Source organism: Rhyacophila brunnea, unplaced genomic scaffold (genome assembly GCF_057557595.1).
Source record: "Rhyacophila brunnea isolate RB1 unplaced genomic scaffold, BYU_Rbru_1.0 scaffold_16, whole genome shotgun sequence".
Taxonomy (NCBI): Eukaryota; Metazoa; Arthropoda; class Insecta; order Trichoptera; family Rhyacophilidae; genus Rhyacophila; species Rhyacophila brunnea.
Genome location: NW_028232816.1, coordinates 13,113,344 through 13,140,626, shown reverse-complemented (window position 1 = coordinate 13,140,626; position 27,283 = coordinate 13,113,344). Strand labels below are relative to the sequence as shown.

The 27,283-nt window shown below is 32.4% G+C and overlaps 1 protein-coding gene and 3 non-coding genes across 4 annotated transcripts in view; 3 read left to right on the top strand and 1 right to left on the bottom strand.

Annotated features, from left to right (window-relative positions):
• The window catches only part of NaCP60E (Na channel protein 60E), a 294,537-nt gene that overhangs the window by 57,913 nt on the left and 209,341 nt on the right, over positions 1-27,283 (bottom strand). The window contains exon 5 of the mRNA XM_085943900.1: positions 2,305-2,439. Within this exon, the coding sequence (XP_085800026.1) occupies positions 2,305-2,439 (135 nt within the window). The remainder of the gene's footprint in view (positions 1-2,304; positions 2,440-27,283) is intronic.
• Positions 11,584-11,659, top strand: TRNAP-UGG (transfer RNA proline (anticodon UGG)). The gene has a single exon. It is a non-coding gene; the product is annotated as a tRNA-Pro (tRNA).
• TRNAP-UGG (transfer RNA proline (anticodon UGG)) lies at positions 12,218-12,289 on the top strand. The gene has a single exon. It is a non-coding gene; the product is annotated as a tRNA-Pro (tRNA).
• On the top strand, positions 21,584-21,655 carry TRNAP-CGG (transfer RNA proline (anticodon CGG)). Its single transcript has one exon. It is a non-coding gene; the product is annotated as a tRNA-Pro (tRNA).

Below are 27,283 nucleotides of genomic sequence, written 5' to 3'. Positions count from 1 at the left end.
ACTCCATAATTCAAATGGATGTAGGTACATATTAAAAATATAAAAAAATCGCGAAAAATACAAATTAATGTTACGGCGTATACCGTGGAAAACGCTAATGTAGCGCGTCACACTGCCTTTACCCTTAGCGATATGTAGGGGGCCCGCTTCAGGATGTGGGGACCATGATGACAACAAACAAATATCTAAGTCAGGCATGCCCAACGCGCGGCCCAAATGAAAACTTTTTGCGGCCCAATTGAAGTTTTCAGCTTTCTATATTTTGCATTTTGGTATTCATACAATAAAAGAAAATTATCGTAAATTTATCACATTTATATTATATTTTGTGAATTTAGAACTTTCTAGTTGTGCTGCGTGGTAGTAGATATTTTTATGCTTATGTCGGCTCCACACACTCCGTCCTTAATAGTGACCGTAAAGATTTTTTTAAATATCTAATAAAAATTAATATATAAAATAAGTCACAAAATTAATTAAAGAATTTGATACCAGATTCTCATTTATGAAAAAGTATGAGGAAACGTTCAAATTATTCTTAACTCCATTTAACGTGGAGGTGGAATCAGCGCCTCCAAATTTACAGATGGACCTAATATAACTGCAATCAAGCGTAAAGTTAAAGTGCATGTTCGAAGGGAATAAGCTTGAGTTTTATCAGAAATATGTCCTCGAAGGTAAATTTCCAAAATTAAAACGACTGACAATGTTAATTACAGCCGCATTTGGGACAACATATCGTTGCGAATCATTCTTTTCGAAATTAAATGAAGTAAAAACGAAGTGTCGCAGCAGGTTGCTCGATGAAAACACTACCAATCAACTGTGATGCGCGTCAGTTAAATTATCAGTCAATATGAAAAAGATATCAAACAATATACAAAAACAAGTGTCACCTTAATTATAAGGTAATATAATATTTTGAATAAGTTCTTTGTTTTCTTTTTTATATGTGTGGCCCACCTAAGCTCAGTAATATTTTTTTGGGCCAAAATTTTAAAATTTAAATTTCACTATAGGATTTTAACTGCTGCCATACGATTAAAAATATTTTGAGAGTGTTCTGTATGGAGTAGATATTAATATATATTTTTCTATACGCAAAATACACGTTTCATATCGTATTTGTTATTACTACTATTGGAAGTTCGATAGTGGTTTATCTTAGCTATGAAAACATAAAGGCACTAAACATGATTTCTCTCTCAATATTCTTGAAACTTATATGTAATATTATACTTATCATATGAATGGTGGAGGAAAATTTATGAACACTTTATTCGTGTTCAATTTTGCTGGAAAAGGTTAAAGGCAAGATCTCATACAATATTATTATATAGATTCTAAAATACAATTGTATTTTCTATTTTGAAGGCTATTAAGAAATAATATCGCGTAGATTATAATATTATGTATTACTTACTACTGTGTTAAGATTAATACATGAAATACGTTGTAGAGAAATTTAGATGAACAATAGTTTTAATATTATCTATAAGATTTTCATTTAAATTTTTGGCAATATAAGTTGCTTTCTCTACGTTTTGTGACAACTAATTTAAAATAGAGTGTTCTGTTAATAAATACATCTAGCGATAAAATATGAAAATACTAAACCATTTAATGATTAATTGTTAATATGTACGTGTCAAAAAATCGGTGTGTGTACTTATGTACGCGCGTTAGTAGTTATACTTCTTTGGCGTAGCAAAACAAAAACAAAACTTGATAACCTAGATTCTTTGACTAGCTCTTAATTATCTTGTTAAATTACATACTCAAGAAAAAGGGCCCCTAATTGGAACGCCGTTGGCTTATTTTTATACACTTTAACTTATATTACTAAATTATATAATGGTTTCTCGTTGTTTTTATTTTTAAAGTAATAATTGCTACTATGAGGTTTAATAGTTTGTTTACGTAAGGAATTGCAAATGGGCGACAATAATAAATTCACTGCCTAGGCAACGGAACAATTCTAAACTATAATATTATATTGTATAATCGTCACGATTTGAGTATAAAACTCTGGCGTAATGGTAGTGCGTTCGGCTGATAACCAAACAATCGGTGGTTCGAATCCAATCGAGTGCGTTTATTTTTGTGTGAAAAAATAAATTATGTGTTACATGTCTCACGCCAAAAATACACTCTGATCTGATTTTCCAAATGCACCTAAAGAAGTATGACTTCAAAAACACTATGACGAATGAACCAGAGCAAATTAAATCGGATCACTGCGTGCGATTGTCCAGATAGACATTATTTTATTCTTCAGTTGTAACAATGTGATGTCAAATTTACCTCTTGCGTAATTTGCGATTCCTCTTCGTAACTGAGGGCCACTACAGCAAGCATCAGGTTGATGAGATAGAAGGATCCGAAAAAAACTACAACGGTGAAGAAGGAGACGCTCAGTGGCCCACAGGCTGACAGCACCTGGAAAAAATACAAAAAGACAATGTATACAATACACAAATATTGTTATTAGCTTACCTAACAGTCTTACAGAAAAAAATATGAAATTTCCTGCATGGATGAAAAAAAAATGATAAATATGATATGCCATATTCAGGCAGTTAATTATCCCAGGAACGGTCAGGCGTAAAATTTTTTAATATTGCCGCTCATGATCGTGTTAACCGCGAGCTATCAAATGTCATTGAGTAGCACAGTTAGCAGGTCTTACTCGATTCTAATCGGATGCATTTGCAATCAAGTAAGACGCAGTACTGTGTGTTGACAATTTAAACAGTTGAGCAATTACGCGTTACCTATTTAGAATAGCCATGCTAAGCTGGTGTAAAAGGGCCCAAAGAGACAAAATGCGTAGATGTAGCAAGATAGACATCTTGTCTGGTTAAAATGCTTATGGTAAAAGAAGAATGTCAAGTTAGGATACAATCGTCCCTGTTAATACGTGTGAAATATAAACGCGGGTGACTGTTTTTTAGAGGGCGGCCAAAAAACGTTTTTTGAATTAATTTTACCTAAGGTTAAGAACGTTTTTTAGGAAAAAAACTGCAATTTCATACATTTTACTGATAAGTTTCATTATAAATAATCAATAGGCATCTAATAACATTTTTAATAAATAGAATTACAATTATTAAAAAACTAAATAAATCGTACATTTTTTTTTGGAAATTCTTTACCAGGTGACAGAACCATTATAGAAAAAAATGCATTTTTGATATTTTAACAAAAAACATTTTTTTAAAATGTATTTAGAAATATATTGATCATTTATATTCAAAATTATCAATAAAATGAAATAAAAGTGAAAATTTTTCTTATGTGATTGTGACGGAATTTACTGTATTTAAGGCCCATCTCTATAGAATAAAGCCTTTTCCAAGGTCCATCTTTGATCACTCCCGAGTGTATGTAAATTGAATTTTTTTGCCACTTGTCGTAGCGTTAACCTAAAAAAAACACCGGTCTAGTTACATAATTTTTCACCCTTATTACAACAGTTTCATTAATATTTAGTCACTTTATCAACTCGATGACCTAATTTAAATAATAATATATTACAGACCCTAGGCTGAAAACGGGTCAGGGGCAAGATGGATATTTTTCATAAAAAGGAAAAATTACACTACCTCATAATATTATTACGATTAGCCTTTGTTGATAGCTTGAGAATTTTACTTAAGAACATACTTCATAATTTAACATTGGTTGTATAATACCTACTATATATTAGATAAAAAATAATTATATACGTGTACGCAACTTTCCCTCTATTTTTCCTATTGTGTGTTATCATTATCAACCGGGTTCGATCCACTGCTGAATGAAAGCCATCCCTAGCTCCTTTCACTGTTCTCAGCCGCTAGTTCTTCGCTGTCACGTATATCCACCGAACTGTATGAGTTCGTCTATCTTTCTGGGTTCTACTTGTGGTCGTTTAGTGCCCTTTTTAGGGCATTTGTACAGCGGTTGTCCACTAGTCTAGTCCATTATCATTTTATCTGCTTAGCGACCTTTATAAAATTACGTACTCTTGTCTGTATTCTTATCTATTTTTTTTGTCTGCGGCGCTGGACAATTTTCGTAAGACGTAACCCAATCTTTAGTAACATGCCAAATGTTAGATAGGTTTTCCATTTAGATCACAGGGCATGCCATTTCTAATAATTTACGTTGCCTATGCTGTTTTATTGTAATGTATCAACACAACAGTTGCGAAGGGTGGAGGTAGGCTGTTAAGATCCACCATAAATATTGCACATTAAACTTTGTTAGTCATACATATTTGCTTTTATTGAACTAATACTACAATTTACAGATAGTGTTGGTAAGTTTTTAATAATCAATTAAACCCTGCCTCAACCAAACCATAATAGTTTTGTTATACGTTGGGCAATACGACAAAATTTTGCACACTTTTTCATTCATACTTACATATTTGTTTTCGTTGAATTAAGAATACATATTACAGATGGTGTTAGTAAGTTTTTTTAAATTCATCAAGCCCTACCTAAACCAAACGATATTAGATATAAAATATTATTCTCTATATAAATCATCCAAAGTAATGTATGATTTAATGGCATAATTTTAGATATTTTATAGATAGACGAGTGTATTTTGACTATTCTTTATTATGGCTTGGTTTCACAGGGTTGAATTGAATTAAAAAAAAATTCACCAATACCATCTGTAAATTGAACGTAGTTATGCAGAATGTAGCCAGTCCCCAATAATGTCGAGCTGAGATAATGGCACTTTAGTAACAACATGATATTAAAAATGTAAATAGTATTTTATTTCAAGAATATTTTTTTTGCTGCTTGACTGTTTTCAGCAGAACGTAGAGAAAACCTTCTCGCATCTGATCTATATCAAATCTCATTTTTTTATTTTTGTGGACTGGCTACTTTCTGCATAACTTTGTCCAATTGTAGTCTAATTTCACTGAAAAGAAATATGTATGACTGACAAAGTTTAGTGTGCACTATTCATGGCTGATCTTAACAGCCTACCTGCACCTTTCGCCACTGCTACACAATAAAAATATTAAACAGTATGATAACTAATCTAGAATACCTCCGATCGCTTATACCGCAGCCCATAAAAATTTACGATGTCGTTTAATGTTGCCATCACAAGAATTGAAAATAAAAAGAAAAGAAAAGAAAAGAAAAGAAAAAATCAAGCCCATTAGATTCTTGAAGGCTGTCTGGATTATTTCTCCGCTTGTTGGAGCGAGAGAAATTTAATGTTGTAACGACAAATGCGTAAAACAAAATAGCTGCTCTTTCTTTTCAACTTAACTGATCCACTCGTGATTCGGCCAGAGCTGTGGAAGTCATATATTTTCAAATGCTCGGCTCCACGTTCGGTATCAATGGAGAAAACTGAGAGGTTCTATCAAAAAACAATTTGCTACCCAGTTTCCGAGGAACGATTTTGATTTATCAGAAAAATGTAACCATCATCGGGCGAAATAACATGAAGCGCCTAGTTTCAAAAGCCCCTAAAACGATTTTAGGTAGTTCTGAGAAAAACTCATATCTATTAAATCTGTGAACTTTATTTATTTATTTTTTAATTCCTTGCATTCTGAAGAGTATTTTGACTTTCCATTTTAGGGGTATTTGAAAAGCACACCCAACCATTGTAGCGGGTTTTGAAATTTACCCTAAATATTGATCATATGTATTGACGTATTTTGGCGTTTCTTAAAGTTCAATCTTTGGCTATCATATAGGTAACAAAAATATCTATCTAAATACATATATCACTCAAAATTTTTCAAAACCGTTTTAGGGGCTTTTGAAACTAGGTGCTTCACATACAAATACATTCGCTGAAATTTATTGAATTTGTTTCATCAAATTACTTACTTACAATCTTTTTAATTTTTAATTTTCGATCTTAAGAAAATTGTTTAGGTTTCTACAGAGTGAAGGGTGTATAAACAGATTTTTGATGTTACAAGAAATATATGTTGGCTACTTGATCAACCTATTAGGTCCATACGTTGGGTTTAAATACACATTGAAAAAAAACAACATGTATTTTTTTGCCAGACCCGGGATTTGAGCCCGACACGTTAACGCTCGGCCATCGGAAGCGACATATAAATGCCGATGGTTTACAAGGGCGGGAAAAAAAAATTGGTTGTCGCGAGATTGTCACGAAGAGACACTTCATGTTACTTAGAAATGTGCTATTAAGGATTACGTTACTGCGGCTGACCCTCTCTCACCCTTCAGCGGTACTACAAATGCGACACGTGGCGATGGACCGATGGAATCAGAGCAACCTTGGGCTTACCCTATTCTTCAATACTGGAGCGTAACGGAGTGATGTAAGCAATAAGGACCTACGTAAGATTTTATACAGGTATTTATAATATAATTAATTCTTAACACATACAATATAATACTTATGTATATTTTGGAAGTATTTGTAAATTTGAGTTAAACATGAATTTAGAGTTTATTCTACCTGTTTTCTTACACCATTTTGATTCTGATTTAAATATAAAGTATTAGGGCGTAATGCTCAATTCGTACTTACTACAAACTTACAGTAAAATTGGTAAATAGCCGAAATCCATCTGTTAACTATAGATTATAGAGATAAGGAATCCTTAACCATAGACTACTTTTGTTATGAACTCGCCCCTTCTGTATTACCAATTACCACTGACAGCTGCTGTCAAAATAAATGTACGTGTCTATAAACAGCCCATACACTCAAATTCATTTAACAATTGATCTCAATATGGGTATTGAACAATTATTAAATATCCGTGACATTTAATACGACATATTTCCTTTCCTTTCGTTGATTCTGTACATGTCAATTTAGTAAAACCGATTATCGAATTGAAATGTCAGTGTCAATGAATTATGAATTAACTTTTCTTATTCGGATTTAGATATTTATGCAATATTAAACCAAAAGATAGGTAGTTAAAATATATAAGTACTTAGTTACCTACACACCAATATGGTAATATTAGTTTTAATCACTCTATATAATTATTCATATCATGGCATATTTGTAATAATTGTAAATGACAAAATCTGACATTTCAACGGCAAGTGTTACCGTATCGGGAAAAACATGGGTCAAAAAATAACTTATATTATTCACTAATTGCGGAGACATTTAATCATTTTAATTAAATATAAATTGTGTACATATTTATAGTTATTGAATTTATTTTGCATATTTTTCATATTTTTGTCATCGTTTAACAATTACAAAATAATTTACCTAAATTATGAAAAAGAGAATTTTTATATATGGTATTATTTTCAATAGAAAAACATAACGAAGCTATTGCAGATCTGGTGGACCATAGACAACTCGATTATAACTATGAAAGGCTTTCTGGATAGTGTTTTGTTGTAATTATGACAGACGATTGAGCATCGCGCTCTTAAAAAGAATTTAGGACACGGAAAATTATATGAAAACCGAGATAAACGTGTCTGCGAAGGGCAGGGTTACTTTTTTTACAGTTACTTTGCACCATCGCGTAATTTTTGGGTTTGCCAGTTTGAGTGTTGTCACCATAGAAATTATTTCGTCCCGACTTGCCACAAAAAGTAAAGTAGGTATTCAACAGACTCTATGACGAATTAAAGCGCTGTAATAGTTGGATTTAAATTGATATTGTCCACTCAGCTTTCGTACTTTTCGAAATTAGACTACTTATATATTATAATGTCTAAAAAAGGTAGCGAATTGCTAAATAATATGTTTATGTGGGTCTATTCTATGCTTATCGACCGCTAAAGTGATAAAGTGAAAAATATTATCAAACTTAGGGTAGGTTTGTATCAAAATATTAGCACTTATTGTAACAATTACACGAAGCCGGTTTTTATTGTTGCAATAAGTGCTATATTTTAACAGCACCTATCTTGCTGCTGTTAAAATATCGCACTTATTGCAACAATAAAAACCGGCTTCGTGTAATTGTTACAATAAGTGCTAATATTTTGATACAAACCTACCCTAAGTTTGATACTATTTATCAATTTAGTGTTCGATAAGTATAGAATAGACCCAATGGTCAAGTTTTACATGGCATACATTTAAATTTAATATTAAGTAATAACTACCTACGCTTTCATGACTATTTGTTGAAACCCCAACAATTTCTTAAAATAAAATTATGAAATATGGGATTCGGTATTGTTTCCGAGTTTAATTAATATTCTTGGAGTTATAACGGTTTTTATGGAACTCTTAAGATTGTGCGGTTCAGTTTCAATTCAGTTCTCAGTGGGTCTATTCTATACATATCGAACACTAAATTGATAAATAGTATCAAACTTAGGGTAGGTTTGTATCAAAATATTAGCACTTATTGTAAAAATTACACGAAGTTGGTTTTTATTGTTGCAATAAGTGCTATATTTTAACAGCACCTATCTTGCTGCTGTTAAAATATCGCACTTATTGCAACAATAAAAACCGGCTTCGTGTAATTGTTACAATAAGTGCTAATATTTTGATACAAACCTACCCTAAGTTTGATAATATTTATCACTTCATCACTTTAGCGGTCGATAAGCATAGAATAGACCCACTGATCTGGTTTCTGCTATTATTATTGGAATCTCTCCAGCGAATGAATTAAATGGCATGGTTATGAAACCCTGGAGTAATAACCAACGCGGATTTGTATTAGTATACGTATACGCTATGTTAAGTTAGGTTAGGTTAGGTTAGGTTAGGTTAGGTTAGGTTAGGTTAGGTTAGGTTAGGTTAAGTTGGTTTATAGATTTTATAGCCAAATTATCAATATTGACTGAATTTTCATGATGGAAATTAATTTTAAAACCAAACTGATTTAAAATTTCTTAAAATATTCTTCTCAGGCGATTTTATTGGGATGAAAATTGAGCTTTATCTTCATGGATTTTCCACTCGGTACTATAATTACTTATCATTTATAAGCCTCTGGTTTCATTATCTTTTTATAAATTGGTTTGACAAATTATTACCAATTATATTGCCATTTTTAAATGTATTTTGAAGAAAATGTTATTTGAAAGTGTTTTGAAAAACCTCATTAGAAAATAATTACAAGATAAAAAGAACGTTTTATATACTTACAACGTTTTTAAATTTTCTGTTGAATCATATAAACTTGACTTGACTAGCTTAAACGATCAAAAAAAAATTGTACTTGATAGAAATAATACTGAAATGTCATATTGATTTCCATAGTAACGCACGTATATATTAATAATTTAGTTGGTAGGACCCCAGACCCCTAGCAACCAATGATGGTGTCGAAATAACTTTTCATACCAAACAGAATTAACTGAAAATGAATTCAATTCTACTTAAATATGGCTAAAAGTATTAAAAAAATGCATTGGCATCGTGTTCTGATATATTATAAAAGTTTCAAATGTCTAACTAGTCGAGAAGTTAGTTAAAAATTGTTTGCAAGATTTGTACCGGACAAAGAACCAGGGGACAAATAAGAATACGAGCTAAGAAAAACGTTGTAATGTAAATTCAAAGGTTTTGATTGGGATTCGAATTCATATCTTTCACTGTCTGATTTAGTGCTCTCGTCATCTCATCATGCGAATTAAGTTTAACAGCTTCGTTATACAAGAAATTCAAACTCCATCAAGAAGAAGTTTATGATTATTTTCCTTTTGATACCTTCTCAAACGAGTATTTTCCGACTAACTTTCTTCAAGGCATGCTCGCCTTTCATTCTCTTGAAGCTCGTAGGTCACTTCTGCTCTTAAAGAATTTTTCCCTGCTCTCACGTGGTATAATTTTCAATCCCGATATTCTAGAAAATTTGAATTTTGGGTGAAAGCTGTTTCCTCATGTCAGGCTCACCAGGCACCAATAGCGAAAGCTGTGCGGCTGGTCAATGCACTCCCTAGAGATGTCGATATTTTTGGCGATCCATTTCAATTATAGTTGTTTTTTTATTTTGTTTCTTTTGTATAAAACAATTTTTTGCTATGTTTTTTCTCCACCTTGTTTTTTCTCTAACTGATTACTTGTAATTTTTATTCTAAATGTCATGTTGTGAACATCCTGAATTAATAATTTGTTATGTTATCAACGTGTCTTTTTTAAATAGGTAATTATATTTAGGTATAGTGTCCGATGTAAACCAAATTTAACAATGACGTGTGCATTAATATTATGTTTTATTAATAAATAATACTGCTAGATTTTTATTAAAAATACGTAATTTTTAACATCACAACATAATTAATATATTTGAAAAGATCCTAGAACAAAAAATAAATTTGACCGAGTGAGATTTGATCTCAAATCGTTATCATATAATATTGTGATACTAAGTATTTTCCAGCTCACTATCAATATTAGACACATGTTTTTTGAATAATATTTATTTCGGCAAATAAAGTATTTCAATGTACATACATTCATATATACACTTGTATGGGCACAGCGTATAGAACATGACATAAACATAATGATTTTAAATCAAAGCTATTTTTTTAAATATCGTTTAATTAATTAAAATAGAATTTAAAAAAAGAATTGTATTTTAAAATCATTATAATGAAGTTTTACCCCGTAAACTCCAGCTTAATTAATAACATAAACAAAAGCCAAATACACTAACGCAAGATCACATTATTAGACATTGTTCTAGAGATGTAGGAACCAGGGAATGTGACAACTGGACGTCAGGACAATTGGACGCCGCCGTACTGTCGTAGACACGTAAACAGAACGTAGACGATGAATTTTAATCAGTTTCCATCTACTACTTAGTATTTTTAATTCATTTTACTCTTAACATAATCTTTTTTTATTGCGGATTGAGAATTACCATGCCTAAGGCTTTATATATAAAAAAAAACTCTTTTTTCGTTGGAACTTAAACATATGCACGATTAAATCACTATTTACGTGTGCATATTTAAATTCTCAATTCTTTTAAACTATTAAATCATAATATAATAATTTAAATATAAATAGTAATATTTTTTTTTAGAAAAAAGTACGTGTAAGTACCTAACGTCTATTTATTTTCGAATTGCGTGGCGTCCAGTTGTCCCGGCGCCAAATCATCCTAGACCCACCAGAAGAGGCTCATGCCATGAAAGCGTGTTCTTATCAGCTTTGTGAATGGCAAAAAGTCCCCCAATGGCATACAGGATACAGGTCTCACATGCTCAGTGGTTTGGATTTCTTTGATTTCTTATCGCATGCTGAGGAGACGGATTTAATCCCTAGTAATGGATGCTACATGCTCATCAGATATTTATTACATTCGCTTCCTATTCATGACCATTTGGTTTATCACCGTACGGGAGTCCTTCATCTCAGATACATGTCATTCACAGATTTACAGTTCTTAAAGTCCCTGTTCCATATTTTGAAATACAAAATTGCTTTCTTAGAATTTTTGAATACAGATGGAATCATAATGGTAGGTATATATTATAATAATACATTTAATTAATAAATTTCATCATCACATTGCAACGTAAAAGTGTTGTATTTACAAGATGAAAGTTTTTGATGACTCCATACATTTTGCTACCTACGTGAATTGAAATAAATTATAGGTGTGTTAACAACATTTCAATCGGCTCGTTGGTCTAGGGAGGGGTATGATTCTCGCTTTGGGTGCGAGAGGTCCCGGGTTCAAATCCCGGACGAGCCCATTTTTTTACATAAAAAGGCCTACCTTCAACATACTGGAAAATTGAAAGAAAATTAACAAATACATCCCAAAATTTAAGATAAAATAAATATAAAAGTTCACCAGTAATAGATCCACTCAATCAGTATTTTTTTTATTATTAAAATATAATACGTTTGCTTACAAAATATACAAAATAAACATTGAGATTTGCATAACCATATTTTTTTAAAATCTTCAGATAAATAATCACAAAAAAGTATAAAACATTACTGACAGCCTTCAGTAGAAAACATTAGAATGAACACTCTTTGCAGCACAAAAGTACAATAAAAAACTGCGATTCGTTTGGATTTTGTAAACGTTAATTAACACACTATAATAATATTATTATATTGTGCGTTCGTACGTTAGCGTAGGCGTGGATTACGCACTGTCATCGCGAGTAGTGTGTACCTCATTCTCACAATCTATTAGCCAACGTACCTACTAATTGTCAACGTTGTTCATTCAGGTGAAAGTTGTACGAGTCATGAGTTTTATCGAATAAATCGTGTGTCTGTTTAATTGTTTTCAATCGGCTCGTTGGTCTAGGGGTATGATTCTCGCTTTGGGTGCGAGAGGTCCCGGGTTCAAATCCCGGACGAGCCCACTTTTTTACATAAAAAAACTGAACCTTCAACAAACTGGAAAATTGAAAGAAAATTAACAAATTAACTAAGCCTTTTCTGAATATAAACCAAATTCCATTATCTAATTAAAGTTATCCGTATTTGTATTAGATTTACCACTACTTTTTTTATGAAAAATAACTCCACACCATTATTTGTGGTGTAACTGGTAACAATTTGCTATATTCTCTCAATCTAAGTGCGTATCTAAGATATTACTTGATTTTTTAAAAAAAATTTAAACAACTCACATAATATAGGTTGAGAAAATACTTGTCAGCAATTTTGGAACAATGGTGATACAATATATTTCTTAACTCAAATAGATTTTTAATATTACAATATGAGGGTTTCAAGATCATTTTAAAACACCCAAGTGCTACGTTCATTAAACGTATCATTTGTGTTGAGTATTCTTGAATATGCCAACATTATTTGGAGTCCTAACAGGTCGGTCCACGCAATTAAGTTGGATCGAGTTCACAATAGATTTCTTAGATTTTACTTAATCACATACGGATTCTTTCCTTATGATAATGATAGTAACATGAATTTTCCGACTAATTTTCTTATGGGTATGCTATCAATGCAATCCTTGTCCACCCGGAGAGTGATTGCTCTTTTAAAGCATTTCTTTTTACTTCTTCGTGGGTTCATTTACAATTCGTATATACTGGCAAATATTAATTTTCATGTTCCCACCAATATCACTCGTAACTCTACGGTTTTCATGCTACTCCATCGCAGGGCGGATGTGATGTTTCATGGTGCCGTGTATCGTGCGATTAACTTATTTGATGCCACTATAAAGGTTGATTTATTTTTTATTAAATATATCATGTTTGTGGACGTGTTAAATAGGTTACATTTATAATTGTATTTATCATTTTACTTTAATATCTACCTACATAAGCACACACTTTCTTGTTATATTGGTTGTTATTTGTATTTAAGTCATTTTTATAATTTGTATTTATTATGTGTTATCGCGCATCGGCCAATCGCTCTAATGCCATAATACTCTTTTCTAAATAAATAAATAAATATGATAATATGACAAATATTAAGAAAAGTAGATGGCAATGAAAACTAAAAACATTGATATAATACATAAATATGTATAAAAAATATACTTTATTGTACGTATGCATTAGTTTGTATTTTCTATCACACTGTATCTACGTTTATTTATGTGTGTTTATAGGTTTTATATATTTCAGCAGACGTATTCGAGCCCTTATCATATGGGTAAAGAGGTAGGCTTTTAGTACGCTACTCCACCGAAGACGCAAACTAATAATATGAACCTGGCAATTATCGTCCAATCTGGTTTGATCGTGGCGTAATTCGAAAATATTTCAGAAAAGTTACAGCAACTCATCAATCAAATGAAAATATTTCCTCTGCGAAAACAAAGTAACCTCCAATTTTGTGGATATTCATTTTCCCGCCGAAAAACACTTCATAAAAAGTTCGCGCGTAAAAAAAACAAGCCGAGTGCCTACTAAATGAGGGGTGGCGCGAGTGGGGGTATATACCCCGGTCCGCTCTTGTACCCCACTGGAACAAGAAAAACATTCGGCGAATAAAAGAGTCGAACAAAGGGGGGCGAAGGTAGCACCCTTTTTTCAGGTGCTGTCGGCCAATTTATGTACATGAAGTGATACTAGATCCGAAGATATTGGATTTTTAAAAGAAAACTCGTCGAACGAGTGATTCGTAACTGTCGGGTTTTGGCAAGCGCCAATACTTCTATAATAATATGAAAAAGTAACAAAGAAATTATCGAACAGGCGAGCGTAATGTCCCAGGTTCGATTAAAAATTATGTTTATCAACGATTTTACATAGATCAGTGATTCCTAACGTGGTCATAAAGATTACCATAGGAGACATATAAGCCTCAACGGGGAGAGCTGGAAGACGGTCTAGGGCGATTTGGCGCCGGGACAACTGGATGCCACGCAATTCGAAAATAAATACACGTTAGGTACTTATAGGAACTTTAAAAAAAATATATATATTATTATTATTTATATTTAAATGATTAAATAGTTAGTGAAAATGTAAATATGCACACGTAAATAACGATTTAATCGTACGTATGTTTAAGTTCCAACCAAAAAAGAGTTTTTTTTTATATAAAGCCTTAGGCATGCTAATTCTCAATCCGCAATAAAAAACATTATGTTAAGTGTAAAATGAATTAAAACTTCTAAGTAGTAGATAGAAACTGATTAAAATTCCTCGTATACGTTCTGTTTACGTGTCTACGACAGTGCGGCGTCCAATTGTCCTGGCGTCCAGTTGTCCCATTCCCCTGGAAGACGGCGTTAGACTAAGCTAAGAGCGTAATGCAGAACTATACATAAAAGCGGAAGAAGAATATATTATAGACGCCTTACTTACGATGAAAGGAAATGCTTCATTTATTATGAATTTATTAATGTTGTATATTAAGAGTGTATCATCTGGATTTAATTTTTTCTGATATTCAATTAGCAGAGATATTTATTGGCGTATCTTTCTGCAGCAATTTTCTTTGACGCAGAAAATGCAATCGATTTGTCAGAATATTTAAAAGAAACAGTTCAAACAAAGTATGTTTTTTAAAATTGTAACACACTCTTATACAAATAATTGATCATAAAATAATATTACCCAAAGCATTACAAAACACTTGCAACTAATATCAATTGGATCGATATACGAGGGTGGGTCAATAAGTCCTTAGAAAAGCCGACAGGTGGCGCGACTAGTACTGTAAGCGGTTTGTTTTCATGCAGCGGCACTACCGATTCAGTATGCTGCGAAGTTTCAATCAGATTGGTCGGGTTGTTGTGTGTTTCTCGTACATTTAAAAAAAAATTGCTTGTGGAAAATGGAAAAATGGAAAATGGAGAAAATTGAGTTTAGAGCTGTTATTAAACATTTTAATATAAAAGGGTTAACAGCAAAGGAAATAAAAAATGAGTTGGATTTAGTTCACGGCATATCTGCTCCTTCACTTGCAACTATTTATAACTGGTTAAATGAATTTAAACGTGGTCGTACATCAACAAAGGATGAACCACGCTCAGGACGTCCTGTAGAGGTGACTACACCAGAAATGATCAATAAAATCCACGATATGGTGTTAAGTGACCGAAGATTAAAGTTGAGTGAGATAATTGAGGTTACAGGGATCTCAAAAGGTAGCGTCATTTCTATTTTACATGACAAATTGGGCATGAAAAAAATTTCTGCAAGATGGGTGCCGCGTTTGCTCACAGTCGACAATAAACGCAATAGGGTGGTGGCCTCTAAAGCCCTGTTGTCGCTCATGCAACGCAATCCGGATGAATTTTTTCGTCGCTTTGTGACTGTAGATGAAACATGGATACACCACTATACTCCCGAGACGAAAGAACAGTCAAAGCAGTGGATTGTGAAAAGTGAACCATGTCCAAAGAAGGCGAAAACCGTAAAATCAGCTGGTAAGGTTATGGCTACTGTATTTTGGGATGCACGTGGAATTATTTTCGTTGACTATTTGGAAAAAGGAAAAACAATAACAGGGGAATATTATGCATCTTTATTGGACCAGCTAAAAAACAAAATTGAAGAAAAACGGCCTCATTTAAACAGGAAAAAAATCCTCTTTCATCAGGACAATGCCCGTGTTCACACATGTTTACGATCAATGGCTAAAATTGAAGAATTGAAGTTTGAATTGGTCGACCACCCACCGTATTCGCCAGATTTAGCCCCCAGTGACTTTTTCCTTTTCCCAAACTTAAAAAAATGGCTAAGTGGACAACGTTTTTTTTCAAATGAAGAAGTCATCGATCGGACAAATGCTTATTTTGAGGACCTTCCAAAAACTTATTTTTCTGACGGTTTAAAAAAAATTGAGAAACGTCTAACCAAGTGTATTGAGCTCCAAGGAGATTATGTTGAGAAATAAAAAAAAAATACAAAAATAAAAACTGTTTTAATGCTTTTTTCTAAGGAATTATTGACCCACCCTCGTAATATAACTATACTATGTCAAACAGCTTTCTGAAGCGTTAATCGGAGATCAAAGATATTGCTTGACTCATGGTTATCTGTTCCTGCACACATCACGTATATTCATTACTTTGGATGAAAATTGTTTCCTCGTATAAGGTTTATCAGGCACAAATAACTGTGCGATTGATCAATGCATTCCCTAGCTAGAAAGTAGAGACGTAGACATTTGCTGCAGGCAATATGTATTTTGATTTTAAAATTCTAATTTTAAAAACAAATTCAAAATTTTAATTTTATTGTTTTATTTGTATTTTTACCATGTTTTTATTAGCTCATATTCTTGTTTGTCCCGTACAGATTTTTTTTGTTTGTCCAAGATTTTTAACTAAGTTACCGACTAGCTAGATATTTGAAACTTTTAGAATATATCAGAATACGACGGGAATGCATTTTTTTTAAATACTTTTGGCCATCTTTAAGCAGAATTGAATTAATTTTCAGTTAATACTGTTTTGTATGTTTCGGAAAAAAAATCGTTAAAAGTAATATTTAATACTCACTTTTATTGGTTGCTAAGTGGGTCCTAGCAACTAAATTGTTAATATATACGTGCGTTACTATGGAAATCAATGCAAAATATCAACATGACATTTCAGTATTCCATATTTATTAATATATAGAAAGTTTATATGATTCAACAGAAAATTTAAAAACGTGGTTTATAAAAAGTTTTTTATCTTGTAATTATTATTATCGAACTATTGTTGTTTTTTTATTTAATTTTTTTACTATAAAATTATTTTTTGGTTTGTTTTTGATTCACCTGTACTTTTTATTCTAAATACCATGTTGTGAATGTCTTGAATAAATAATTTGTTATGTAATCAATAAATTTTTCAAAATAAATAAATATACATTTTTTAAATAAATACGTACCTACCTAAGTCAAAAAATAAACCACTAATATTATTATGTGACAACACTGTCATCCACAAAAATAATAATTATCGTAATGGATATTGTGATTTATGGATTTTATTTTAATCGTGGGGACCTCAAATAATATGTCAGTTCGTCTGGCCTACTCGTATTTAAGCTCGCCACTATCTTCCTCATTATTTAATACATATTATGTATATAATATGTAGTTAATTTTTTGAAATGGTTTTTAATACCAATTGTATATTATTGTTTTTTTTATTATGAATATTGATGATTTCTGGTGAGTCTTTCATCTAGTCAACTTCTGTGGTGTATTTAAAAGGTGAGATTTAAACTGAACTAAAAATAAAACCAAATAAAAATTGTTCATAATGACTGCTTTTGAGACTGTGAATAAAATGAAGCTGCCTATGGCTATAAGGACATATTTTTTTGATAATAAAATATGCCCGCGAAAGAGAGAAAAAAATATAAGAGATAAATTTTGATTTTATATTCTGTGTAATATAATCTTTTGTTGGGAAGACGTTATACGATATTTAAGTCTTTGATTTTTGAAATATTCTTTTACATAAAAGGCTCGCAAAATCAGACAAAGAGGGACAGAGTGGGGTAAGATTAGGGATTCAATAGGCTGTGATTGTAATATTGAATTAAAGAGATTATTTATTATACGTGCAATTTTTAATCTTTAATACAGTTAATAATAGAGAGATCGGAGAGAAATCCACTATTATTATGCACTCGTGTTTTTTCAGTATATATTTCTGTAGTTGCAGAATAATAGCGATCAGATATCTATTGTTTAATGCATCAAATTAGTCTGCAGTAATATATTAGTGAATCAATTTCCAGCAAACAACTCTTAGCCAGTTGATTGGCAATATTAAATACGGTATATTATTACATCATATCACAGCACATTATATCATTACGGTGTATTAGCCGAATCATCATTTTTCATTGCATCATATTTTTTTACGACTGTAATAATAAATAATATTTCATTTTGCTACTCGAGTTAAAACGCTGACTCTATAATTAGTCCAATATGATTATGTAACAGAATTTAATGTTAATGTATTACTTTTTATTGTATAAATAACGAAGAATAATTTATCTAAATGTCACTCGAATCCAAGTACCTAGCTCGTAACTATCTCAGTAGATTATATGTACTATCATTGTATAATATACTATTGTACCGATACGCTGCTAATAAATCTCACCCTGCTACATCGTAGACTTCATTATCATCATCCTCAACCCATACGTCGAACACCACAGTAGTGACCCAACAGTAGTGACCCCGACGAATATACGAATTTATGTTCAAAGATTTGGATAAGACCACGCATGTGCTACTCCGAGATGACACCGTCAAAAGACCTTTGCAGTCGCCATACACTGGCCCACACGAAGTAATCAGCCGGAATACTCGAACCTACGTCATTTGCGTTCGAGGCAAGGACATCACAGTCACTGTATAATATATATATTTCAGTTTGTGACTGTACGCGGGGGAGTAACAATATTCGTAAGATTTTGTGACGTATAACAATATCTTTATAATGTGCAGTACGTATCAGTGTCGAAGGGTGACTTTTAGAAAGAGGTAGGCTGTGGAGATCAGAGAAAAATAACACACTTGTCAGGTATACTTACGGGAAATAAGAAGATAATGCGATATTACTACGGATGAATAGGTACAAACTAATGATAATGACATTTCAATAACCTACTGACGACAAACAATTGACCCATGAGTTTAAATTATGTATTTTCCTAAACATTTAAACAAATAAAAGTATTTTTTTTATTTTTAAAAACTGTTGGTTGTGCTTAAATATGTAGTTATATATCTATAATACATTCCTACATACACAGATGTCATGTATGACTAATATGACCAGACGTCCCGTTTTCAGGCGGCGTGTCCCGGTGTCCCCGAACAGCTTCGGGACGCCAAAAATGTCCCGTTTTCGAAAAGAAAGGAACTTGTGACCAAGATACAGATATATTTGATGAGTATTCACTTTTTTATAATTATATTATACCGCAAAAAGTGTCTGAATGGAACACTGAGAATGTTTCAACCGAAAGTCATTGGGTGGAGTTGTTCAAACACGCGCCAATAATTTGGATCATAACAATTTTCGAATAATTATTATTGAATATATTTTATGTCTGCTTGATACTACTGTACCAGTAGCAAGGGTCTTGTCTTTTATGAATAAGTTGTAGACGAGTGAAAAAACACAGTTGAAAGTAGATGTCCTTAAAGCGATGTCAATTATAAAAGTATATTCGAAAAAATCCTGCCAAGAATTTCATTCGTTTTTGAAGTCATTAGTTACTAAATTTGTTCTTCGGAAAAATATAACATCAGATAAGTTTCCATGTATTCATACATGTGTGTACTTTTAATTAATAAATAAAATAATTCAAACATACCTACCTATAATCTTCAAATAAATAAATAAAATAGGTAACCTAATATGACATAAAAAAACATTACTATCATGTCAATTGTATTGTATGAAAGTGTGATACGCCTAAAATGGATAAGTAAGTACCTACCTACCTTTTTTATGTGTCCCGATTTGGGGGAAAAATAAATGGTCACGATATGTATGACAGATGTCTTTGGCAAATTAAATTATTTTTTAGTTCAATATGCAACTAAAAATTATTGTAATTAAGAAGGTAGGCTTTAAATGATCGCCTAGTATGGAGTCTTCGCCACTGGTATGTATGGGATATCATGACCGGCGAGGCTGTATCGCAAAATTGGATGTAATAAAAAAACGTTGATAATTTTAAAACTATTCACCCAACAGTCACCCATATCGTAGGCAGGAGTAAATTGGAAAAAAAAACAAATAATTTGTCGTGACAAGCATTAATTGTATGTGTATTTCGACTTGAAAATATAGACACATATGTGACAAAAGAACAATCAACATCAAAAAACACATGTCGTATATGAAACAACAGATTTTAGGGAATATAGAAAAGGTGCCACTCACTGCAGAATAACGTTATTGACAGCGCTATAGCGAAATTAAGCGTTGCACACAAAATACGATTTAAACCATCTGATGTAATCACTTGTACCTTTACCAAGATATTTTTGAAGTTATACTTCTTTTGGTGCGATTGGGAAATCAGATCAGAGTGTATTTTTGCCGTGTGACATGTAACACATAATTTATTTTTTCACACGAAAAAAAACGCACTCGATTGGATTTGAACCTCCGATTGTTCGGTTATCAGCCGAACCCACTATTTTTACGCCACAGTATGATACTGGAATCGTGACGATTATACAGTATAGTATTATAGTTTAGAATTGTTCCGTTGCCTAGGCAGCGAATTTATTATTGTCGGCGATTTGAAATTCCTTAAAGGGCTCGTACACGAGCAACTTTTTACGGCAATTGTGTTGCTGTTAATAGTTCCCCAAAATACGAAATTAGTAGTCTACGTTGCCGAAACTCTCTATCTATCTTTGCTTTCTGGCAGCATGGTTGGTCTATATATTGAATATCAAACGCAATCAAAAAGATGGCAATAATTGCTAGATAAATCTGTTTCATTGTCGCTCTGCTCCATATGTACGTTTCTGTTTGACTTTACCCCTAGCAACAATAAAAACATTAGTGACAGCCGATTCATTAATAGATTGTTATAATTTTTCGCCGTGTCGTTATTAATATTATTATGAAGTTTTCCAAATTTGATGAATAGTTTTACCTGTTTCTATATTTTATTTATTGTTAAATTTATTGTAAATAATGACAATGATCCACACACACGCATTGCACTTGATCACATGCGGTCACTATACTGCGACACGTTTGTGTCACGTTTCACGTGAGTCTTCAAAAGGTCTATGACTCGCTCCTTAAAGCAACTCCTTCCATGACGTCGATATTATGATGGCTTTATGTCCGTCGCCCATTACGACGGCTAGACACAACCATAGATTGCAAAAAGTAACAGTCTACGTGAACATTATGGTGATACGTTAAACGTATAACTGAAGCAAGAGGATCAGCGCAGAATCGATCTAGATGGAAAGAACTTTGTTGAAAACGTTTGTAATTTCAGTGATTACTACCCTCAGTAATGAAGTAAAGAATACGAAGATACTCAATTTGAGGAATTTAATTTTTGTGTTATCTGAAAATGATGTAAATATTACGTTTTTTTTTTAATGTGTAATATTTTTAATTGAAATTTACATTACTGTCGCGTAAGGTGAAAATTTCTGACGAAGCACAAATTTTCCTCATGTGCGATCAAAACTATGAAAAGTTAATTCGACATTGTCAACTGGCTCGTTGGTCTAGGGGTATGATTCTCGCTTCGGGTGCGAGAGGTCCCGGGTTCAATTCCCGGACGAGCCCTCGGGAAATATTTTTTTTTTTGAAATAATACATTTTATAAAAACAACCATATAAATAATGCAATCAATTTTATTGTTTATACGTTGAGGTTAGCATTGGTGTAGACTATGTTAATTACCTAATTATACAATTTGGTAATTGATAATTTACGAAATATTTGTCTTTTGATCATAGTTTTGACTATTTCAATGATACTTGGACATCATAATATATTATATATACAAGGCTGCTATCGGCCGCTATCGGCGGGCTATCGAAGGTAGTTTATCATATTTATGTAGTGTGGTATTATAATTGTTATTATAAGCTAGCCGTCTAAACTGTCAAAACTGTCTATCTCGCTCTAAAGTTAACACAGCCATGAGAGGTGCTGTAAAACATAGCATTTGTTGAAACAATTACAATGAACTTACTATAACAATTATAATACCTCAGTAAAAAAATATGAAAAACTACTAATATATATAAATAAATAATATAATCGATTAGTAAATATGAAGGTGAAGACAGTTAGTTATAGACCAAGAATTGAGGTGAAATTTGTTTCATGACTCAGTGATAGATAGGTCATAAAACCTAAGACACAGAAAGCCTCCGGAATATCCTTAAGTATATACAATATTGAATGCGCGTTACGTTTATGTGACAAATTTTAATGCATATTATGATACAAACGTAGGTATTGAAAACAACTCATTTAAGACGTGTTATCTCATATTTCTCCATACTTGAGAATTATGAGATTTTTGAGATGAGCCCATTTTTGTTTGCCTGGTTAGGTTAGGTTAGAACTACTTGACCAATATTACAGCAGTCTTTTGGAAAATGTTAAATGACGTACGATTTATAAATAATTAAAAAATAAAGTGTCTCATCTTCATCATCATCAGCCTGAAACTATCCACTGCTGGGTGAAGCCCTCTCCAAGCTGATTCTACTTCTCTCGGTCCAGTGCGTTGCGTTGCCACGTACTTCCACAGAACTTTATCATATCATCGATCCACCTTGCGGACGTTTTGTACCTCTTGGATACCACTGAATGACTAAATTTATCCCTTCTTCGAGCTATGTGTCCCAAGTGTCTGATACGTGTGAATTAATTTTAATTATACCTACTTAGAAGATAATTTACAATTCCATCAATAAATGAACAAATTAGTTAAATCCCCTAAATATAAATATAAATAATAAAAAATCAAATTAAATAAATAAGTTTTGTAAGGAGTGCTCTTTTTATCCAGAGGTGGATAAATAATATCGGCCAGTTCACAAAAATAACTCAAAAACCTTTTTTAATTTAAAATTATTCATTGTAAAAAGGTCGCATATGTTTTTTTTTTTATATAAACTTTGCAGAACTCCTCGATATCTTCAACTTTTTAATCATAATTATTTTCGTAATGCAAGGCGCTCTCCGTGAAAAAAACAACAGAATAATCCGAAATACAAGAGCGGTTGAAATTTACATTTTCCAGGACGAAAAAGCTATTTAAATTTGAATATATAAAACCTTTGATACTATGCATATATTATTATAATATTATGTAAACCTTAATAATTTACAAAAAGAGACATATTTTTGATAAGATACTATACCAATTGTTGTTTTGTGGAAATATATCTTTGTTCTATCCTGTAAACTCAGTGGCACATTTAATGACGCCAAGGCCCGAGGAACTGATTGATGTTGAGCCCCCCATACGATAAAAAAATAAAACCATTTGAGTACTTATTATAACATAAACATTTCAATGTATAACTTTCATAGAATCACACCTTATAACTAAAATAACTTTTATTGAAAATGACAAGTACAAGTTCGTATCTACTAGAGTGGTTATTTTATAGGCTTCATTGATGTTAGTTCGAAGGTTTTCATTATACTTTTGGTAATATTGCATATATCTACTCAATTTATTATTGAGATTTGGTTTGGGCTGTTTCGAGGGCCCTTTTTAAATCATTTGGCAAAAGAAAATCGCCATTGTGTCGACCTCGTAAATACAAAACCATTTTTTTCTAGGGACAGAAAAAATCTTCTATTTTCCGCTTTGAATAGTTCGAAATTCAAAAAGTGAAAACAAAAAACAAGCTGAAGCCGGCCCATTACAGACATTGGATTTTGATACGATACTAGACTCATCAAAGAGTTTGATCATAACGAAGTCATCAGATGAGATGCCTCACAGATTGGGTCAAATATCTTTAGCAAGATTTTACGCTCAAACATCTGTGGGTTCTGGAAATCACTGACAGTAATATTTAATAGCTACGCATGTTATCCGTAGCACAATGTTATAACTATATTCAGTATATAGTACTTATATCAATTAAATATTATAAAAAATATGGAATGCGAGATACAAAAACAAAAGTTTTGAAGCTATACTTCTTTTGGCGCGTTTGAGAAATCAAATCAGAGTGTATATTGACGTGTGACATTTGTGTTTATTTTTTCACACGAAAAAAAACACACTCGATTGGATTCGAACCACCGATTGTTCGATTATCAGCCGAACGCACTACATTTACGCCACGGTATGATACTGCAATCGTGACGATTATACAGTATAGTATTATAGTTTAGAATTGTTCCGTTGCCTAGGCAGCGAATTTATTATTGTCGGCCATTTGCAATTCCTTACGTAAACAAACGATTAAACGTCAGAGTGACAGTTGGTACTTTAAAAATAAAAACAACGAGAAACTATTATATAGTTTGATAACATAAGTTAAAGTGTATAGAAATAAACTAACGCCGTTCCAAAAAGCGGTCCTTTTTCTTGAGTGTGTAATTTAACAAGATAATTAAGAGCTAGTCAAAGAATCTAGTTTGTCACAAGTTTCGTTTTGTTACGCCAAAGAAGTATAACTTCTAACGCGCGTACATAAGTACACACACCGATTTTTTTTCCATGGAGACGCAATAAGTTTTGAGGCATCGCTTTGGTTGCTCATTAATGTGCTGGTATTTACAATTTTCTGTGATTATCTAACGACATATTCAAAGCTAATTTAGTTAGTATGCTACATCTGATACAATAAGGTTTTTTTTCTACATGTTTGACATTTATTTATTATCACAATATTACAGGATAGTGTCAAGAAAAGATAGAAATACGCACAACAAAATTCAAAAACATTTCTTACCAATGACCTAAAATTTGTCTTTATTTGTTTCAGCGCATCTATTATATACACAAGGCTGCTATCGGCGGCTATCAAGGCTAGTTAGCATATTTATGTATTGAAGCGGTTAATTGTTACAATAAGTTAACTGTTTGAACTGTCAAAAAGTGCTCTTGGGTGTGTTAAATTTTATATAGTTTTGACAGTTTAGCTGTATTACTTATTGTAGCAATTATAGTACCTCAATACATAAATATGATAAACTACCATAGATAGGCGCCGATAGCAGCCTTGTGTATAGAATAGATGCACAGGGTCATTTAACAGAAAATCGAACACTTCCTCACATATTATAATGCCCGATTAAAATTTTACTATATTTCATGGTGACTTTACTTACAGACAATTTTCGCTACTACGCTTAAAGAGGTTTTAGTTAAGGACCGAGAAGTTCTACGTAGCATCAACACCAGGAAACTACAATACCTCGGCCACATTATGAGAGGACAAAAATACAGCATTCCCAAACTCGTCATTCAAGGAAAGATCAGTGGCAAGCGTAGCAGAGGACGGCGCCGCATTTCGTGGCTTAAGAACCTCCGTGATTGGTATGAGTGCAGCTCCACCGAACTGTTCCGGGTAGCAGACGACAAAGATAAGATCGCCTTGATGGTGGCCGACCTCCGCTAGGGGATGGCACAATAAGAAGAAGAAGTTAAAGGCTGGTAATCTTTGACGCGTTGTCTGGGACCCTTCATTGTGGTTGAAGTGTGAATATATTTTAGATAGCCCCAATCAAGGGGTAGTATCAGTTAAGTAGCATTGCTCATTCGCTCAACTTACATTTTATATAATATAATACATTTTATTCATGCACTCACTTTGAGACAAAGATCTTTCAAACACCATATAATAATATGTTCAGTGGTTTTCCCATAATTTCAAGTAGCTACAGTCCTGAAGTACAATAAGTATATAAAATATATTTAACAGGAAAATATCTAGTTTTGTATTATGTTCCCCTGTTTTTTTATACACCGGTGAAAATATACAAAGAAAATCGTTTAAAAATAAAATCTTATCTCTTGACAACGAAATGAAGGTTGAAAAACAAGACGAAGGAGTACATAGGTAGTTGTCAGGAATCTGGATTATATTTAACATTTTCATACGTATGTACTATTCGAGCACAATTTAAAAAAAACCTTTAAAAGTTTTTTTTTAAGAATAGTAATATTATAATACACTTGAAATATATTTATTATCAGTGGTGTGACATACGGAAATAAAAAATAGAATGATATAATTACGCAATGAAAAAATACATTGATTCGATAGATTGAATATTAGACAAGTCAATGGTTGAATCTACGTCTATGAATATCCAGTCACTATTTTTCAGACACCTGCCTACATCGGTTTCATCCTTGAGTGATACCTCGTGTTAGTTCGCAAGATCGGCAACGGCTGGAGGTAGGCGCGCGCCCCCCTATCTAGATCCACGTATCAGAAGTTTTATCTTGTAACCATTCAACTGTATCGAGATTGATACAATATCGTCACAATACACGACTCACCCAGTGGCAAAGGGTGGAGGTGGCTGTTAAGAACCGAAAAAAGTACACATTAAACTTTGTCAGCCAATTGGTATTTGTTTTTATTTAACTAAGACTACAATTTACAAGATGGTGTTGGTTAGTTTTTAAAAATCAATTAAACCTTGCATAAACCAAACCATAATAGTTTTGGTATGTTATGGGCGATTCGACAAAATAATGCACACTTTTTCATTCATACTTATTTGTTTTCGTTGAATTAAGAAAGCATATTATTACAGATTTTATAAAAATTCATAAACCCCTGCCTAAGCCAAACCATAAAATTACAAACATTATGTATAGTTTAATGTCATAATTTTATATATTTTATAGATAGACAATTATTTTTTGACTATTATCTATTATGGCTTGGTTTTCGCAGTGTTTAATTGAAATTTACAAAACTAACCAACTAACTAACCAACACCAATGAAAACAAATACTTATGACTGAAAAAGTTTATTGTGTATGTCTGTTACTATTTGTGTAAGATCTTAGCAGTCTACTTCTACCCTTCGCCACTCTCACCTTATATGACATCGACTTTGGTAGAATTGTAGGCATGCGGTTCTCAACTCGTACCTCCTCACATCATTGCAAGTGCGTTTTTTGCGTGAAGTCACTTTCGAGATTCCGACAATCAAGATTTCTAAAGTTAGACTTCCTTTTCATTAATTACAGTAGTTTTTTCAAGGTAAAATGGCCTCTTGGCCTTGAGAAAGACACAAATTAAAAAAGCTTTATGTTACACCTGGGCACCACATAATTATCTAATCAAATGGCAAATATTTCAAAATCACAGACAGATACGACATACTGTGACGTACACTTGTAGACATTATAATATATAAGCACTTATTATTATTACTTTAAAAAATACCAGGTGGCAGTGTCACCTGTC